A 20,945-nucleotide genomic window follows, 5' to 3' on the forward strand; every position below is an offset into this window, starting at 1 on the left:
TTGTTCACTGTATGGAATACCACAAAGTTTACTACATAATTAACCACACAAAGTGGAAGCCACACTACCATGCACAGTCAGGACTTACATACTTAGACATAACTACTCACAGTTGTATAGAATTTCTTGAGCCTCCTCAAATGGTCCAGTGCCTGAACAGGTCCGTGATCTGTTAGATGATTCCGTCTCTTCGGATGAACAGGTTGAGTTCTCCATTTGTGATGCTAAAGTCATGTACAGTCTTTCAGCTTTTAACATGAAAATATCACAAAGTTAGTATGAAGTCCTCTTCAAATTTATGTGCTCTCTTTCCAGAAGAATTCCAGGATAAAAGGTTCAGTTATGTTGGTAAACTTATATACATTACACTTACCCCTATGTGCCTAATCCTGGAAACTGGCATACTTCTCAGCATAACACCATGCAGTCAACCGGTTGGCATCATCCTGATAGACTTCCATGGAGCTGACAAGTAATTCTGGCAACCTACAGAGTGGCACTCTGGGAGTGGAAAAATTATGGCTTCTGCCGTTTACACCTGAAGATCTCTGGGATCAGGTAATGAAGGTAAATGTAATGGCCATGATTACACTTCCTTAACCACAAACCAGAAACCTTCTCTTCCTGGAGTTGTTCTTTTAAAAACATCATCATAGAAAATATGTAAGTGTTGCCATTACTCTTTCCCTTCTAAAGACTGATGGCTGCCTGGGGGTCATGCTGACCCACCGACTTTAATGTTTACTCAGTCAGAATCCCACAACAAGTATGGCTATCAGGAGTTTTAAATTTTACTTTCTGCATCCTTTTTTGGTGGCTGGGAAAGTATTGAAGCCAGAGACAACCGGGCAACTAGCATTTTCAGAAAGATGCCAGTAATGGCAGACACAGCATTTCTGTCACCAGAGGTGTCCTTCAAAGCACACCACCAGCCAAAAACAACATAGGTAGGACACCATTCCCGAACGTGAATAAAAAAAACTGATCAAATCTAAAAAAAAAAATTAAATATGAGAGACAGGAATTAAACAAATGTCAGAAACCAAAGCGGTTACATGATACAAGAAGACATCCATTGAATTCATGGATGTAATCATTTATAGGTTATCAGCAGTAGCCTAGGTGACTTGATATTTGTTCTCCTTTAATGGGTCAGTCCGCGCAAACAAATAGTTCAGTTGCAGGTGGAAACAGGCAAGAAGAATCACCCGCCAATATTGTAAAGTACGCTGGATTCAAATAATATAAACCAGAGCCTGTACAAAATTTCACAGCATACCTTAAGTGTGACAATTTTCCTGTGTAGGTGTGCCAGCAATTCCTCAAATTCCTATGTATACACTTTCTATCTATATTACATATTTACATAGTTAATCAGGTTGAAAAAAGACACAAACCCATTCAGTTCAACCAACACAGAAAAAAAAGACACAAACAGAAAATCTCCATATATAAAATCCTATACCCACAGTTGATCTAGAGGAAGGGAAGAAAATAACCCAATAAAGCATGATCCAATTTACTCCAGTGGGGGAAAGAAATCCTTCCTGATCCCCCAACAGGCAATCGGATATTCCCAGGATAACTGTACCTATAAATATTAGCATGCAATTATATTAGGTGCATTCAGGTAAAACCCAGGCCTTTTTTAAAACAATCTACTAAGCTGGTAAGAACAAGCTCTTGAGGAAGTCTATTCCACATTTTGACAGCTCTTACTGTGAAGAAGTCTTTCCGTAATTAGAGAATAAATGACTTTTCCTCCAGATGTAAAGAGTATCCCCTTGTCCTCTGTGATGACCTTAAGGTGAATAACTCTACACTGAGTTCACTATATGGACCACTTATGTCCTTATATGAATGCTGGGGCCCGGTCATAGGTAGCTCATGAAAAGTGCACTGTCTTGTCTGAGGTGGTATATCCTTTCTGTTTGTGAAGAGGTACAGGTTTTCAAAGAGCCAAACCCAACATCACGGGCAGATAGTAGGCTTCAATGTCTTCATGTTCAGGTGACACCAGGACAAGTAATGAGAGGGTCCAGTGTCACAAGGCCATCAAAGCAATAAAAAACCTGAGAGGTTCTAAATTCTTCCCATCCTTTTAGCTTTGGGTGCTCTTACACTGAGCATGGTTGAACTGTGCCCAAGTTCTTTGTCACTCCTACTCACTCCCCTGATAGTCTGCACTTACCCTTGCTTATAAGCAAGTGTTCCCAGGCACACTTACATCATCACTTCTGCCAACCAGACCACAGTATCCCTGCTTATGTTCTCAGTGATCTATGGAGAGCTCTGAGCTCAGGCACGTTTTCACTCACAATGAAGCAAACCATAACTAGCAAGTTCCGTAGCCGAAACTATGTCTGAGCCCACCTCTTCCACTGGTAAAACTGCAAAAGTGAGTGCACCCTTCATGAGCTTTTGTTACTTTTCCTGTCCCCCATCAGAGATGGTAACAAAAGCATTGACAACAAGGGACAGAATCTCCAAATGGGACACACAAACTAATACAAACCTTACAAAATGTTCCCTTTCTGTAAAAGTTTTGGCTGGATTTGGACTTTAAAGTCTTACTCTGATCAGTCTGTAATACGTACTTTCTTTAAGTGCAGCCTCCAGGAACGATGCAGCCTGAGGGATCTCTCCAGACTCGGCCTTAACGAGAAGCTGGGTTTCCAGTTTCACATCACTTCCGCCACATAGGGCTGCAAGTTCTGAAAAAATCTGTAACTTTTCTTCCAAATAGCTGCAGATTTGCTGGTCATGAATGCTTAGGACTTCTACAAGAAATGGAGAGAAACCGTTCCTCTGTGAGTTCTCCATCTCTCTTTTTTATGTTTGCTTTCACTTTTCCTTTTTCTCAGATCCTGCTACAGTACTTAATGGAAACTCTAGTTTTTACGGATAATACGTATTTATGAGACTTTCTCATTAAAGAGACAATGTCACTTACCCATTTGAGGCAAACTGACAATTGCCTCCTGATAGCTCCTCTCTGCCCAAGCAAGGTATACTCCTCTAATGTAGTAGGGCTTCCGGGTATAGAGGAGCATGAGATCTTTCTTCCCCATGTGACTTTGCTTGAGCTTGAACAACAAGTCACCACTAGACAGACATATCCTGATTTTAAGAATTCTTCTACATATGCCCGAGTTGTTCTAGGTGTAGCCAGGTGCTTGGCAAAGAGCAGTTTTAGGACACTGTGCTGCAGTTGCTCTCTTTGTTCCCAGGATGTTATACTGATGGTTACTAACAGTTCTGGCTACAGCAAAAAAGCTGGAGCTGAACTATTAAATCACCACTTTTGATCACTGTCATTTAATATTTATCACCTGACAAAAACAGGATTGCCTAAATGGCTGTTCCTCTGCCCTTCACTGCTGAAAAATAAGAGAGACTTCTGTGCTCAGCTCTAAACAACTGGATGTAAAAAAATAAAATCTATGCGCTAAGTAAATCGATCATGAATTAAAACCACAATTAGCAATATAGTTAAGTCAAAGGTCAATACTATCACCAGAGTGAACAATGACCTAAAAGGCAGTACTGATAACTAATGCCCTACTGTCAGTGTTTTTTTGCTTTTTAAAGTCTCCATACACAAATATGCATTCTTCGAGAGGGGGTGAGATGGTGAAGTACTGGCACCAGTGTAGGTATAGGTAAGACTGAACATCACTTAGTGAGCCTTATATTCTCACCTTGATACTGCTGAGCTTTGGCCGCTCGTGCATCTGCAGCACGTCTGTCTTCATCAGATTCAATGATTTTCCCTTCATCTTCTTCTGGACAGCTTTGGAAATAAAACACGGGGGGAAAAGACATGCATTTTAAAATAAGTATATATTTAGAAAATAAATCAATGAAGTCTATTGTAATAACGTTATATAGGAGGGACAAGTCTGGTCACAAGATGTCACCATGCTTGGTAGTCAGCCATTTTATAGGTTGGAAACATCACCAATGTTTTGGAGATTCACATGTTATTTTAAGGTCTAGGTTTGCTTATGCTTTGAAATATGTCCATGGTAGATCGTGTCAGCATTTTAGGATTTTTTTAACCTCACATAAGTGAGGGATCCTTCCCAGCACCCTTTCTGTGTGGACCTGCACCTACTGGACTTTTTTATGAGATGTACTTTAAACATTTGGACTTTTATTAATATTTAAGCGTTGCATTTAGGTTTTAAAAAACTTTATATAGGTATTTGTACAGTGAATTGTTCTGTTATCTGCCATTTTAGGACAAAGGAAGTTCAGAAAAGCTGCTTGCTGTGAAGAAGTGGAAATAATGGAATGTACAAATTAAATTGCACAACAGATGATTGCTTTACCTTTAAATAATAATTCTTTGTCTGTAGTTACACAAAAATCACACAGTCTACATGGATCTTTCAAATCTAGACTCCGCTTGTCACTGAAGTGATTATCCCATCAAAATTCAGATAAATCTTATCCACAAACCAATTGCTTATCACTGCTTTGTAGTGTGCGTCTGTAAGATTGCTGGATATGCAATCAGCAGGCTGTAGGAAAATGCATTCCATACAATACAATATTTATCTCATCTTCAGCTTTGATATACACTGGAAACTTCTACATATTACCAATTCGTGCTATTTACCAATTTAGCTCTCTTGCCGGTTTTCCCCCTTTAGACTAAAACAGTTTTACATTTCTACTATGTTTATTTGGTGACAATTTGGTCATAACTTAAAGCAAAACTGAACCAGTAAAAAAACAAAAAAAAAAACATTTTAGCAAATATACAGTATCTCACAAAATTGTCCCCTCAAAATAACTCAGCACACAGCCATTACTGTCTAAACTGCTGGAAACAGAAATGAGTACCCGGCCCCTTCGTTGAAAAATGTTCAAATTGGGCCCTCCCCTGTGTCATGTGACTCGTTAGTGTTACAAGGTCTCAGGTGTAAATGGGGAGCAGGTGTGTTAAATTTGGTGTGATCGTTCTCACTCTTTCATAATGGTCACTGGAAGTTCAACATGGCCTCATGGCAAAGAACTCTCTGAGGATCTAAATAAAAAGAATTGTTGCTCTACATAAAGATTGCCTAGGCTATAAGAAGATTTCCAAGACCCTGAAACTGAGCTGCAGCATGGTGGCCAAGACCATACCGTGGTTTAACAGGACAGGTTCCACTCAGAACAGGCCTCGCCACATGGAGGAGGGGCGTGCCCGGAAGTGAGGATGTGAGTGTGGGCTGTGTATCTCCTCGCTGAACACCTCTCCCGCCGGAGCTGACAGAGACGCCGTGAGGATGCCCTAAAACAGCGGAGCTAGAGAGCCGGAACTTGGCTGAGATCCAACCGCCGACATCTGAGCAGCTCGTGCCTCGGGAGAGGAGAGAGGAGCAGCTGTTCCGTGCGTGGAGAGAGAGGTGGAACCCGGCTAGATCCCGCCGTTCGGAGCGTGGGCGGCCTGACCGGGTAGGGGACCGTGTCCCGGACCTCCCGCTGGGTGTCTCCGCCGCCAAGTTCCTTGCTGCTGGAGCACGCCGGGGTAACGGTGTGGAGAAGACAAGGAGAGTAGAAGGAGGAAATAGGACATCAACCTCTTGAGCTCCCGCACTGTAGAGAAAAGGAGGTGGGATACCCGGCTGGAAAAGCCGGCCCGAACAAGCACAAGATACCTATTGCAGGTCATTATATTATTTTAAAGCTCCTTAATGTGAAGGGTTTCCCCCAGAGAAAAAGGACTGTATACCTACCGAAAGAGGACAGCTTCGAACGTGGGTGAGATAATACCTTTTTGTTCTTTTTCTATCTATATCTACCTATTTCCATTGCTTGTGGGATGGCCATAGACTGTGATATCCATAGCAGGTAAAGTGGAAGAAAAAGGAACTACATCCCCTCTGTGCTGGATACCTGTTTACCTCTTGGTGTTATTGAAATAAAGTCTACTAGAGGAATTATTGGAAACTGGGAGAGAACTGGTTATTGAACTAAAAAGGAAAGCATGACATTAACTAAAAAAAGGAAAGGAAAGAAAAACACGATAAAAGTCAAGATAAATAAACCAGAAGGAGAAATAGATAAATATTTTGCTAATAATCATAAAACGCCAAGGGAAGTAAAAATGGCAAGATGTGGAAACAGTGCCTTAACAAGCCCAGAGTCAGGGGATGTGCCGAGCTCTATGAATACTTCCCCTACCTCGGAGAATTATCTGGAAAGTCCGGAGACGAGACAAAGGGAGAATGAAATATCTTGTAACTATACACAGAGCTTGGAGTGCAGCGCGGAGTTAAAAGCTATGCTACAAGCTCTACCAACTAAAATAGACATAGAACAGATGGTGCATAAAATAGAGGAAGCACATCAGAGAGAAATGCAGGAAATTAAGAAAGAAATACAAAATATTTCGCAAGCTCTAGTAGAGGAATCAAAGGCCAGAAAAGATATTGAAGAGAGAGTAACATCATTGGAATTAACAAGAGACATACAAAGGGAGATAGATGAGAAGATACAATTACAGTTGGAGGAGATAGAAAACAGAAATAGACGTAATAACCTACGCATAAGAGGCATACCTGAAACGGTGGGAAAAGAGAGATTATTAGAAGTAGCGGAAGATATTTTTAAACAGATCATGAAGGACAAATATCCGGAACAACTAGAGATAGAAAGAATACATAGAACCACTGGCCCCAGAAATAAGGATGAGAAAAGCCCAAGGGATGTGATCTGCAGACTATTTCACTACGTACATAAAGAAGGGATTTTAAGACTGGCATGGGAATCCCAGGATATAAAAGTGGAAGGAGGGATAGTTAGGATATATGCAGACATCGCCAGAGGAACATTGAGAAGAAGAACTCTTTTGAAACCGCTATTAGATCTGGCAAGAAAAGCAGGATGTACATACAGGTGGGGGTTCCCATTCTCTGTAACATTCCGTAGGAACGGACAGTATTTTAACCTTAGGACATATCAGGACAAGACGGCATTTTTCCGGTTTATTGAAACAGATCCTATTCAAATAGTGAACTGGCTGAACCGATTGCCCAGCGAAAAACCGTCAACATACCTTCAACAAAGGGAGAAAAGATCAGAGACACTATCAAGAGAAGAAAGAAGATAAAGAGACTTAACTATTAAGAGATTGTAGTGAGGTCCCCTTATGGGAATTAAGGGTTAATAATCTTCCCCCCTTTTTTTTTTTTTTTTTTTTTTTTACACAATTTTTTAAATTTTTGATGGAAGTTATTCCTCTAACCACTAATTTTACGAGGGATCTTGGGATTTTCACATAATTTTGAAACTATGATGGAAGTTATTCCTCTAATCACTAATTTTTGGGGGATTTTGGGGAGGGGTTCCCCCCTCCCCCTTTTTTTTTTTTTTTTTCTTTTTCTTTTCTTACACAATTTAGAAACTATGATGGAAGTTATTCCTCTAATCACTAATTTTGGGGAGGGGCTTCCCCCCCCCTTTTTTTTTTTTTTTTTTTTTTTTTTTTTGAAACTATGATGGAAGCTATTCTTCTAATTACTAAATTTATGGGGGATTGATAGATTAACAATTGGAGGGGAGGAAAGAAGGAGGGGATTGAATTAGTGAATTTGAAAATGTTGTGATGATTATTATGTGATGAATGACGCTCAGGGGATCGGGGGGAGGGATGATTGGGGAAGGGAGAGAAAGGAAGAGGGAGGTTACTCTCAAACCTGCTACCCCCCCACCTATCCCCAGGGCCATAAGTTAGACATTTTAATGTCCTTTGGTAATTTAATGAGAAGGGAAGGCCTCTATTTACTGGGGGAAACTGAAGAATATGAGGGGAAAAGGAAACTCCGGTAAATCTTAGAATAAAAAAAGGATAGAATAAGCACATAAAAAACGGCGGGAGGAGGTGGAGGAGAGTCCACAGAGAATCACTTCAGGGCACGACCCTATCTATAGAGTCACACAAGTGGCACGAAAGTGACCGTGTGAAATAAGGATAAGTTTTGTTATTATCCGAAACTACGGGGGAGAGGGTCGCTCTCTTGTGGAGATCGTCCCCCTCAAACCCGTAGGAAGGGGGGTAAAGGGAGGGGTGGGGGTTTAGGGAAAGCGGAGGGGGTTTTTTTTTTTTCCTCTCTCTCCTCTCTCTCTCTCTCTCTCTCTCTTTCTCCTTTTGCTCGTTTTTGCGTCACGAGCTAAGGATGGAAAATATAAAGGTGGTATCATATAATGTCAAGGGACTCAATGTACCAGAAAAAAGACACATGCTATTATCTGACCTAAAGCAGTTACATACGAGTATAGCACTGATCCAAGAAACGCATTTCAGGACGGATAAACTACCCTTTCTTAAAAACAGAAATTTCCCTTATGCATATCATTCCACTTATACACAATCTAAAGCAAGAGGAGTCTCCATACTTATTGCAAACTCTGTCCCTTGGACTTTCCAAGATAAAATGCAAGATCCGGAAGGAAGATTTCTGTTTGTGAAGGGGAAAATAGGGGAAATACAAATAACAATAGCAACAATTTATGCGCCCAACAAAAGACAGGAAAGGTTCATAGCTAAAGTAATAGAGAAATCTATGAGGTTTTCAGAGGGACAGTTAATTATGGGAGGAGACTTTAATTGCCCATTAACACCAGCATTGGATATATCTACAGGGACATCGACTTTTTCAGCGGGAAGGAATAAAAAAATTTTAAAGACAATATATAAAGCTCAACTTATAGATGCATGGCGGTTACAACACCCCTCTGAAAAAGAATACACCTTTTTCTCTACGCCGCATAAGACTTATTCCAGAATTGATTTTTTTCTTATACCACATGCACAATTACAATCAGTTCAAAAAACAAGTATAGGTAGTATCACAAGGTCAGACCACGCACCTATATCCCTGCTGTATAATTTGGTGGTGAATTCTACACAGGGGAGGAGCTTCTGGAGGCTAAACAAAAGTCTGCTACAAAAGGAAGAGATATTAAGGGAAGTTGAGAAAGAAATGAAAAGTTTTTTTGAAATAAATGAACAACCAGACTGTAAGATAGGAATACTCTGGGAGGCACATAAGGTAGTTGTGAGAGGACTCCTTATAAAACATGGAGCACGTATTAAAAAAGAAAGGAATGAGCAATTATCACAGCTATTGGGAAAACTTGGAGAACTAGAGATAGAACATAAACAAAGACCAATAGATGTAACCTTGGTTGAGTTAAAATTAGTCAGGAAACAGATAACAGACCTGTTACAGTATAAAGCAAAAGCTGCATTACAAAGATGCCGCAAATTAAACTATGAGGCGGGAGATAAATGCGGGAAAGTACTGGCTAGAACTGTGCGTGAGCAGAGGATAAGAGCTTATATACCATCTATCACATCAAGAGAGGGAATTAAAAAGACTTTGCCAAAACAAATATTGAAAGAATTTGAGATATACTATACTTCTCTATATAATCTACAGGAGGCACCCCCTCAACAGCAAGATATGGATCAGTATCTGGTACAGTCACAGATGCCTAGACTCTCAGAGGAGGACCGGGAAAGTCTGGAAGCCGAGATTACACTAGAGGAAATAAAACAGGCAATTGGAGCCATGAATCCCGGGAAGGCGCCTGGCCCAGACGGCCTAACGGTACAATATTACAGGGTACTGTTCCATATCTTGGGACCGTATATGGCAAAGCTGTATAATGCATCAGGTCCGGAAGGGAAACTAGCGAGAGATACACTTACAGCTCATATCTCGTTAATATTAAAAGAGGGTAAGGACCCAGCGGCATGTGGCAGCTATAGGCCAATATCCCTATTAAATGTGGATTTAAAAGTACTGACTAAAATCTTGGCAAGTAGATTGGCAGAACTCCTTCCAAAATTAATACACCTAGATCAGGTAGGCTTTATGCCATCTAGAGAGGCAAAAGACAATACAACAAGAATCCTCAATTTGATGCAAGTAGCAAAAGAAAAAAAGATCCCTTATGTTGTGCTGAGTACGGATGCAGAGAAGGCATTTGATAGAGTGGGATGGCCGTTTCTGTTTTCCGTACTCAGACACATCGGATTAGGAAAAAATATGCTAGAGAAGATTACTAGGGTATACACGGAACCGATAGCTAGAGTAAAGGCCAATGGGTTACTATCAGAAGCTTTCCTAATAAGGAATGGTACTAGACAGGGATGTCCCCTGTCACCCCTCCTGTTTGCCTTAACGGTGGAACCGTTTCTGTGCAGGGTCAGACTGAATCAGGATATTGAAGGGATAGAGGTAAAAGAAGTGCAATATAAAGTAGCTGCTTACGCAGATGATCTATTATTTTCCCTGACTAAACCGGGTATCTCACTGCCAAACCTCCTACAGGAATTTAGAAAATTTAATAACCTGTCCTATTTGAAGATTAACTATGGAAAATCAGAAGCAATGGGCGTAGGATTATCTATAGCTCAAATTAACCTATTAAGAGACAGTTTTGGCTTTAAATGGAAGAAGGACGCAGTGAGATACCTGGGGACTTATATACCAGCAAGGTTAATACAGGTGTTTGACCTTAATTTTTTACCACTTTTGGAAATGACTAGGAAACTACTTAAACAGTGGAATGGCGGGCTACATTCTTGGTTCGGTAAATGCAACTTATTAAAAATGATAGTACTACCTAAATTTTTATATCTATTACGTGCATTGCCAGTTAAGATACCAAGCGCGTTTTTCAAGACAATACACTCTCTTTTTGTAAAGTATATATGGGCCCATAAAAGACCCCGCATAGCACGTAGAACTTTAACCCTACCGAAAAAGAATGGGGGTCTGGCTGTACCAGATGTCCGAATCTATTATCTTGCAGCACATATGAGCAGGATATTGGATTGGTGGCATCATTCAGAAAATAAACTTTGGGTACAAATTGAACAGACTCGAACAGAAATAGACTTAAAGAGGGCGATATGGGTCTACCAGTGGTTGCCTAAGGAGTTGAAAAATCACCCAATAATAGGAAATACACTGCGGATATGCTCGCATCCGAGCATATATAGTAAACTAACGAAGAAGGAATCACCTTTATTTCCAATATTAGGGAATCCGCAGTTTACTCCGGGCTTAGATTTCAGAAGCTTTATACAGTTGAGAGAAAAGAAACAGGAACAGGCCTCATCATTTCTTATACAAAATAATTGGGTTTCGATCAGTGAATTGCTGGAGAGAGATGGTGCATATAGCTTATCTTTCTGGCAAGCAGCACAACTACATCATTTCCTGGACTCCATACAGGATTCAGAGAAGTATGGTAGAGCATTAACAAAATTTGAAAAGCTATGTGTAGAACCAGGGAAACTACTACGTACACTGTCAATCTCCTACGATTTACTGATGGAACCAGAAGAGCAAGTTAAACCTCAGTGGGTGGGAAAGTGGGAGAAGGATTTAGGGTTTGAGTTAACAGAAGGGCAGGTGCAGAGAATAATGAGACTAACTTTTAAACCAGCAAGATGTACCAAGACTCAAGAGATGAACTATAAGTTCATGATGAGATGGTATATTACTCCTGAGAAATTGCATAATTGGTACCCAAGAGAAACCAGTGAATGCTGGAGATGTAAAAAAGAAATAGGTACGCTGGTCCATATTCTCTGGACATGCACAGAAGTTAAACCCTTTTGGGGAAGAGTAAAGGAGGTAATCCAGAAATTTACTGAAAATAGAATAGAGGAAAAACCAGCCCTTTTTCTGCTACACTTGTCGGATATACCGACAAAGAGTTACGAAAACTCGATCGTCCCATTTTTGATAAATGCAGCAAAGGCATGTATACCGAGTAATTGGAAAAAAGCACACCCCCCCTCGATAGGAGAATGGGTAAATAGAGTAGAGGAAATAAGGAGAATGGAGGAAATGATTGCATCCTCTCAGAATAGGCAGGGAAGATATAAGAAAATATGGGAGGAGTGGAGTCAATTCATAATCTCGGAAGAAGGGAAACAACTTACAATAGGATAAAGTAACCTGGAAAAACTTATTGATTGCTTTGATCACTTGAACATTGGCTATGGATGGAGGGGTGAGGGGGGGAGAGAGAGGAGGAGAGAAAAACTTATGGGGGTTTTCCCTTTTTTTTTTTTTTTTTTTTTGGGTTTTGATAGGGAGGGAGGGAGGGAGGGAAGAGAGAAAAAATGTAGGAATATAAGAGGTAAAAAGTGGAAGAGGAAGATTAAATTACGTGTTAAAAAATGTTGTAAATTTCACTTTGAAGTAATATTTGTATTTTGTTTTTTGTATGAATATTCCTGAATAAAAATTTCATATTTGAAAAAAAAAAAAAAAAAAAAAAAAAAAAAGAACAGGCCTCGCCATGGTCGACCAAAGAAGTTGAGTGCACGTGCTCAGCGTCATATCCAGAGGTTGTCTTTGGGAAATAGATGTATGAGGGCTAATAGGATTGCTGCAGAGGTTGAAAAGGTGGGGGGTCAGCCCGTCAGTGCTTAGACCATACGCTGCACACTGCATCAAGTTGGCTTGCATGGCTGTTGTCCTAGAAGGAAGCCTCTTCTGAAGATGATGCACAAGAAACCCCACAAACAGTTTGCTGAAGACAAGCAGACTAAAGGCACGTGTGATGGTATCCTGCGCTGGGACACCATTTTGTCCTACACATCTGCCATTTTAGTTTCCGAGCTCTGCAGTTTGAAAAGACACACATTCACCAGCCCTTCCCCCAGCCCCCTTTTCGCAGTGTTAAATAACTCCTGGAATGCAGGAAGTTTGGGCTTCAAACATTAGTATGCAAGGCTTCAAAAAAACGCCTTATCTCAAAGCAGATGGTAGGACAGGCCAGGTTATAAAGGCATAAAGACTGACCAGGCTGGGTCATAAATAACACACAGCCAGATGGTCATTAGAACTGTAATACATTCACACACAAATTCATAAAGTTTTACCCAAACAAGATATGTCTCTAGAAAGTATATATTTGAATGCCAAATAAAATACTGAATGAAACAAGACCATGCATGGTCATCCTATCGCACATGAAATAGGAAAGAGCGATAAGATATTCCCTGTATGATAAAACTATTCATATTTGATACCGTTTGAAGCAAATGACAGGCTGAGTTATAAAATATCAGTGTCAAGAATGTAACCCTTACATAGTTCAAGATATGAATTCTGTTCTAAATCTGTCTAAACGGGAGGTCCCTTAGCAGTTTATGAGCCTAGGGACGCCCAGGGCCACTGTGTTTATTGGTCAAGGACCTCGGGTGACACTTCCTGCCGTCTCAGAGAAAAGGAAAGAAGCAGATGGTTTTTTCAGTTCTCATTTTACCATCAAAGCAGAAACATCAAGCTGGAGGACCGATCACACATGTTCAACTTCTGAAACTAAGATACACTGGAGACTTTGAATGCAAGTATTTCATTTCTAATTCTTTATCTATTCTTCTAAATTGCTGAATTGTGTCTTTATTTCTTTGTAACCCATTTTTCTGTAAATATTTTTATTTGCACCAATTTTAACCTTTTTTATAATTTAATCTATTTTGAAAAGTGTTAATTTTGTCTCTAAGCTCTTAACGCAAGCTAGCCCAAGAATCTGTCTCTTGAAGAGCGCTACTGTATAGAATAAATCTTCTGGGCACTCCTGTCTGCGGTGACAGCGCGTGTTACAGACGATTATTCTAAAGTCATAATTGGTATTTCAAAATTACGAGCGTCCTCTGGGCTCATCATAACGTAGAGGTGGTGGCAGAGAAAGGGTTAATGGTTTAATTAGCCCGGTGACAATCGCTCTAAGCCTGCTGGCATCTAGATTGTGGTCCCACAAGCTGGAGAATCTGTGTGCCGGGTGCAGCTGAGAGTGGCACTGTTACGCAAGTGACGGCAGGGTGTGAGATTGCCTGGTCTTTGGTCACAAGTTGGATGAGAAGGCCAGGGGTCTGCTACCCGCCACCGTCACAGCATGGATTACTGCAATCATATCCTGTGGTCTGATGCTACCAAGATAAACGTATTTGGTTCAGATGGTGTCAAGCATGTGTGACGGCAACCAGGTGAGGAGTACAAAACCAAGTGTGTCTTGCCTACAGTCAAGCATGGTGGTGGAAGTGTCATGGTCTGGGGCTGCATGAGTGCTGCCGGGACTGGGGAGCTACAGTTCATTGAGGGAACCATGAATGCCAACATGTACTGTGACATACTGAAGCAGAGCATGATCCCTTCCCTACAGAGATTGGGCCGCAGGGCAGTAGGGCAGTATTCCAACATGATAACAACCCCAAACACACCTCCAAGACGACTACTGCCTTGCTAAAGAAGCTGAGGCTAAAGGTGATGGACTGGCCAAGCATGTCTCCAGACCTAAACCCTGTTGAGTATCTGTGGGGCATCCACAAACCGAAGGTGGAGGAGCGCAAGGTCTCTAACATCCACCAGCTCCGTGATGTCGTCATGGAGGAATGGAGGAGGACTCCAGTGGCAGCCTGTGAAGCTCTGGTGAACTCCATGTCCAAGAGAGTTAAGGTAGTGCTGGAAAATAATGGTGGCCACACAAAATATTGATACTTTGGGCCCAATTTGGACATTTTGACTTAGGAGTGTACTCACTTTTTTTTGCCAGAGGTTTACACATTAATGGCTGTGTGATAGTTATTTTGAGGGGACAGCAAATGTACACTGTTATACAAGCTGTACACTCACTACTTTACATTGTAGCAAAGTGTCATTTCTTCAGTGTTGTCACATGAAAAGATTTAATAAAATATTTACAAAAATGTACTCACTTTTGTGAGATACTGTATATTTATGGTGGAAGAGACTGTGTAATTCTTTTGTCATAAAATCGTTACCCTTGCATTCTATCAGTTTTTTACGCATTACACAGTCACATATGTGCAGCTCAATAAACACTCCCAGCATCTGAAGAAGATGGAGAGAAGATGAAAGTGCCTGTGACAGAGTGGCAAGGGAGATTTTGCACATCGCAGTGTTGGAGATGGGCACTTTACAAGGTAAGTGTGCAAGAATGTGTAGGTAAGCAGTACATATTTGCACATTATGGCAAAAGGTCCAGGAAAGCTGAAATCCCTTTGCTTCTGCTTTAAGATAACAATACACACACACAATCAAATAAAGGCATTTTTTTTTTCAATTTCCTGCATCTTTTTTAACTTGACACTGCAAAAATTAACAAAATGTTAAAAATATATATTTTTTTTAAATATTATTGGTTCAAAATTAAAAAAAAAATCTGCAAAAAAAGTAATAGCTTAGGGAAGGAGGGGAAGATAGCATTAAAGAAAAACTTCAGTTCCCTTTAATTTGGCTTCACATCCCCACACCCCCTTCCTCTATCAGATTCAGCGCCATTTGCATTATTATGGCATGTGCACATATATTCGATTTTCCTGCATAAACATGTTTTGGAACAACCCCATTTTGTGCAATAGATAGCGGGGTGCAGATGTGTGGGCAGGCCACACGTGCACAGATGTCCTGCAGGGCTTTGTCAGAGAAAAAAGCCTTGAGCACATCTGCATACCCAAAATACTAGCAGTCGGGAGTTAATTCCTTGCAGCACATTAAATCTATTGAATTAAAAAAATAAAATGAATATCCAAATGTAAGGAGGGAGGAGGCAGGCCAAAATCAAAGTATGTTAAGGTCCACCTTAATTAGGACTGATTAGGGTAAACTAAGGCGTAATAAGGGGTTAAACAGGAACACATTTTATGTAAAGCTTTTTTTCTACTTTTGAGGTTGCTTTAACTAATGTCATATGCAGAGTTTGATCTGCTTTTGATCTAAAGATTATTTAAACTGAGTAAATACAATATAACAATCCATATTAACATTGTATTTCTCAATGACACTCGCAGACACTGTCTGAAAGAGTAATTTTAGACAGGAGCAGCTGCAGCCCCTTCTGCCATACAGAGCGAGTCCTCACTGTCATTTTGACAGCTGGTATTTTGCCAGCACAAATAGTCAGGGAGCCGTGGCAGGATATGAGGAGTAGGGCACCCTAGAAACTTTGTTTTGTTAGAGCTGTTAGAGCATATCTCTTATGACGAAAGACTCAAAATGGTTAGGAGCTCTTTACATAAAATAATGTGTAATGTTCACTAGTCATTAAACCAAATTAGAAACCAATCTGTATCTGCATACGAGAAAATTTAGCAAAAAATTATCTCCAAAGGAAACTATGATATTTTGTACTGAGAGTAATGGTGTCAAGCTGCACCTCTAGCAATCTCCTTTCATTGCTGCTGCCTGGCAGTTTTATGCAATGGGCCCACTGACTTCATTTACAAGAGAGGAGATTAACATTGACATTTATGTGTTGATCTCGATGTAACTCCACGTAGATCTATATATATATATATATATATATATAAATATATGGATATTCAGTAAAAAAGTTACCCCATTACATTTCACGCAAAACACATAGTTCAGATAAAATATCTTACATAGTTTTCAGGACTACTGTGTTAGGTCCAATTCGGAAAAGTAAAAGAAAAAAATATATCATTGGAACAAATATGTCATATAGTAGCCTATGCAGCTTTAATGATATTATTACCTGTGCACAGCTTCCTGTATCTGTCTCATCCATGTGTTTCGTTCTTCTTTGGAATTTGTGTGAATTTCATACATTTCCGGTCCAGCCGATGATGCACTTATCAGAAACATCCCACGCTCCTCATTGGCTACTTCCCTCACAATCAGTTTTTGCAGAGAAATTACTGGAGATTTCTGATCCTTTATAAAAACACATAAATAACCCACACTTAATAGGCATTATGAATAGTAGACAGAAGAGTCATTCATCAGGAATGTCTGACATTTACACCTCAGCCATAGATAGCAGTCTGAAATTACTCTTATCCAAAAAAAAAAAAGAAGACAAATTCAGCAAGGAGTGAATCAACGAGGATAGATGGTCACAGAAACACTCAGTACGGTTAAGCCTGATACACACGAGCCAAATATTGGCCGGTTCAACAGAAACCAGCTGGCATTTGGCCCGTGTGTGCACCAGCCTGTCCAACAGGAGCCTGCCAAACTACCAGCTTCAGTCAAATGGGCATGCTGGAAACCAGCATCCAATCTGCATCAAATCGGCATCCAATCAGCGCTGGCAGCCAATGCCTGCCAGCACTGACTGGTGTGTTCTGGGGGGCAGTGGCCCTGTTAGAACACAATAGCTCAATGGGGAGATCACTGTACTAACATTGGATAGTTAGTACAGTGAGATCCTCCCGAGCGCCTCCGTTTTTTTTCATTCCGCCTGCTGGGTTGAACGAAAAAAAAAAAAACTGATAGTGTGTATTAGGCATAAGGCTGGCCATACATTATGCAATTTTCTTTTCTCCAACCACAGAAGGAAAGATAATCGCTCCCGCTGCTACTGTATTTTGACAGCAGGTGGTTTCCCCACCGTGAGAATATAATGATCACTGCTGCTATAGCCAGTGACAATGATCGTATGGAAAAAAAAACCCGACAGGCTGGTTGTACTGAGGCCGCTTATAGATTGACCTCAGTACAACCAGCCTGCCAATAGATGGATGGAAATTTGGCAGGTTCTTGAATTTTTATTTGTCTATGGCTGGCTTAGCTTGCCCTTATATCAAAATGAGGGGGGGGAGGAAACCATAGTTTTAGAAGGTATGATTTTCTAGTACAGGTTACAAAAGTTCCTATGTACTAGAGCCACCTACGCCTGCTGGACTCTTGTATTTGCCATAAAATTCTTTGCTCCAGTGGTTTATTAGGGGGTATATTCTTCCACCTTTGAGTATACTGGTTCCCAATGTATTTGAAATATAGCAATAGCATGCATGGGCGTCCGCAGAACTTTTTTCAGGGGGGGCATAATTTTAAGGTCACCCATGCTCCGCCCCTTTTCAACAATGTCATGAAGGGGAGGGGCTTGGTCATTATACTTATTTTGAGTATATTCCCTTAAAGCATGTTATACAGCACAGTGCTTTGCTGTGTAATTTGGCCCCTTCTATCACCTAAAATACCTGGCTGATCCTGCCTGGCTATGTCCTCCCCTCTGTAAACTGACCACGGTATGCCATGGCTGCTGAGCCCTGACACCGTGGTCAGTTTACGTGCCTCCGTCATCCGCAGTCCTCCTGTCCTCTCTCCCCCCCTCCTTCCCTGCCTGTCTGCTCCTGTGTCAGTGCCCACCCCCCTCCTCTCCTGCTGCTGTAGTTTAAAGTTTCATATCCTGTCTACAGTCTGTTTAATAATCCTGTGTGCCCCTGTGTCTGTTTTTTATAAAAATAAGCCATTCTTTACAAGTATAGAGTGCCACTCGCCACTCCCGTGACCCGCTACCTCTCTCCTCCTCTCCTCTTCCCCTCCTCCTCCCCTCCCAAATGACATCAGTGCGGAATCCTTGGCCCCGCCCGCTGCAGGCAGCTGTCAGCCGGAGAGAGGAGATAGCCGACGGGTCACGTGAGCGGCGCTCGGTCCTCTGAAAACTGGTAAAGAACAGCTTATTTTTTTAAAACATAGACACACAGGCACACATGATTATTAAACAGAACAGACAGGATAGTATAAAGTGGCTTAACAACCACTTAAAAGGGGAAGTTGAGATTCCAAGGGGGGGCATTTGCCCCCCCCCCCACAGCCCCTACCTGCGGATGCCCATGATAGCATGACTGGTTCCTGATGGCTATACCCCAATCCATGATAATGAACTCAGTTGGAGCACGCAGTAAGGTGATTTTTTCAGATAAAAATAAAGAAACTAACAGTTTGTTTCTGACATGACCCTATACAAGAAAACAATCCACAGTGAAAGAAAAATACTTTCCCTGGAGTAGCCTTACAATGCAAGAAGAGTGCAGGGTCTTTGTACCAAATGTAGGTTGATACTGGAAGACACTGTTGCCTGTTGGAATGACAAAGTGCCTGTTGCCTGTTGGAATGGCTGTTGGAGTGACAAAGTGCTAGCAACTTCTTGATCGAAGAATTATATGAAAATGAGATTATGTTCCAGCAGAGCTTGAGGAAACATTCTATCTTTTCAGGACACCGAGGAGTATATTCTCAGGACAACCAGGAGTATATTCACCAGAAACTGGCCCCTGTCAATCTGCATAGTGTTCCAACTCCTCCAGAAGGTGCCAGTATATCCCTAGCTGAAAGAATATTTAGTGCTGTGCCCTCCAACGATACTTGCATACTTTTTTGAAAGCAACTTGTTTATTTTCACTTTTCCTGACATTTTTTTGAAACAGATTTGCATGTTTACCTTCCAATGAGTATGTCAGAGACAGCAGTTAGCACCTATGCAGCATAAGTGCTGTAAATACAGCAAATAAGCCACCTAGTCTGAGATTTTACTAAAAGTCTGCGGAAACTCCACTCTTGCATGAGAGGGGCAATAAACCAAAATGACTGTTCTGCGGCATTTGCATTTATATAGTATACCCTTAGTAAATTTCTGCATTCCTGCATGAATGGCTCCTAGAATATCGGAGCTTCAACTGAATAACAATGCTGGATGTAAAATTTTCTTTAAGGTCTTTAACATTTTCCTGGCCAGAGGTTATTGATGTTTAGATGCCCAGGCCAAATTTAGCAGCGTCAGCATGTGTTGATTAGCATTAACAATACCTAATTTTAATTTATTTATTACAGGTATTTATATAGCTCTGACAAATAATTTTTATATTTTTTTTTACGGACATCTACAGCTTTAATTTGGTACACCATTTTATTAAAAATAGCCTGCTCTTCTTTTATTATAGAGGCAACAAATGAGCAAACATTTTTAACAAATTCTATATTTTTAAACTAGGTTATTTTTAACTATGTGGTCCAAATAGAGTCACGCCTAAAAAGAAACAAAAAAGTCCAAAGAGTGATAAAACAAAATCCATCCAATCACAAAGTGCACTTTTCATCACCCGAATGGTGTGTGATTCCAAGTGAAAAATACCTCCACCTCATGGATTGGCTGCTTACCAAATAGTATTGACCTCCTACCACGGAAGGTCTCTGTCAATTGTGGCTATAAACCCAGCCTGGGCCTCTGTTCAATCAATGGGACTTAGGTTGAAGAGAACGTTACCCACCACTCTTGATGAATCTTGGTCACAGATAACCCCAAAAGAAATAAAGCTTCCATAGCATAAAATCTTTTTACCATTTAATAGGAATAATAAGGGTTACACTTACATAAAACACTCATAAAAGCTGGCCGGCTCTGTGCAACAGCCCGTCCTTCCAGGACATGCACAAATGCAGTGATGTCAGCACCTCGCTAGGTGGAGCGACATACTGACGTCACTGCGTTTGCGCAAATCCCAGAAGGACGGGCTGTTGTACAGAGCAGTACGGTTTTTAGTTCATGCATGTTTTCAAGTGATTTATGTAAGTGTAACCATTATTATGCCTATTATAATGTTAAAAAGATTTTATGCTATGGAAGCTTTATTTCTTTTGGGATTATATGTGACCAAGTCTGCCCAAGAGTGGCGGGTACCGTTCTCTTCAACCTATTTCCCACAAAATAGAGGAATATCTTTTGAAGGGTTAGAACCTCTGCCATTTTTATTATATTTGTCTCTGCTGAGAAGATTCATGTTATTTGTATTGGCAGGGCCGTCGCGTCAAGGCAGGCAAACCAAGCAATTGCTTGGGGCCCCGAGCTGGCCTGGGGCCCCAAGACCCGACACAGACTGACATTATCATCCAGGGCTCGAGTCCGGCTGCGGGAACGCAGGGGAACGATGACGTCGGTTCCTGAACTCTTTCCATAGCAGGAATGCAGTTCCCATTACCTCCTGTAGGGGGCCCGGCCGGCAGCTGTGTTTCACAGAGCATCCGACAAAATTTTACAACACAGGCACTTTTTTTTTTTTTTTGCTTCTGAAGTTCTGCCTGTTTGTCGAGTGCCCTGCTGCTCCCATTTGGTCTGACTGACCAATGACCATATATCCTGGGCCCCAA

At 41.0% G+C, this 20,945-nt stretch overlaps 1 protein-coding gene across 3 annotated transcripts in view; it reads right to left on the reverse strand.

Annotated features, from left to right (window-relative positions):
* The window catches only part of ARHGEF28 (Rho guanine nucleotide exchange factor 28), a 354,612-nt gene that overhangs the window by 30,160 nt on the left and 303,507 nt on the right, over nt 1-20,945 (reverse strand). For all 3 annotated transcript variants that reach the window (XM_082272798.1, XM_082272799.1, XM_082272800.1), the window contains 4 exons: nt 16,549-16,727; nt 3,702-3,793; nt 2,598-2,780; nt 111-248 (listed from right to left, as the gene is read on the reverse strand). In XM_082272798.1, coding sequence (XP_082128924.1) covers nt 111-248; nt 2,598-2,780; nt 3,702-3,793; nt 16,549-16,727 — 592 coding nt within the window. The remainder of the gene's footprint in view (nt 1-110; nt 249-2,597; nt 2,781-3,701; nt 3,794-16,548; nt 16,728-20,945) is intronic.

This window comes from Pelophylax lessonae, assembly GCF_965119305.1.
Source record: "Pelophylax lessonae genome assembly, chromosome: 1".
Taxonomy (NCBI): domain Eukaryota; kingdom Metazoa; phylum Chordata; class Amphibia; order Anura; family Ranidae; genus Pelophylax; species Pelophylax lessonae.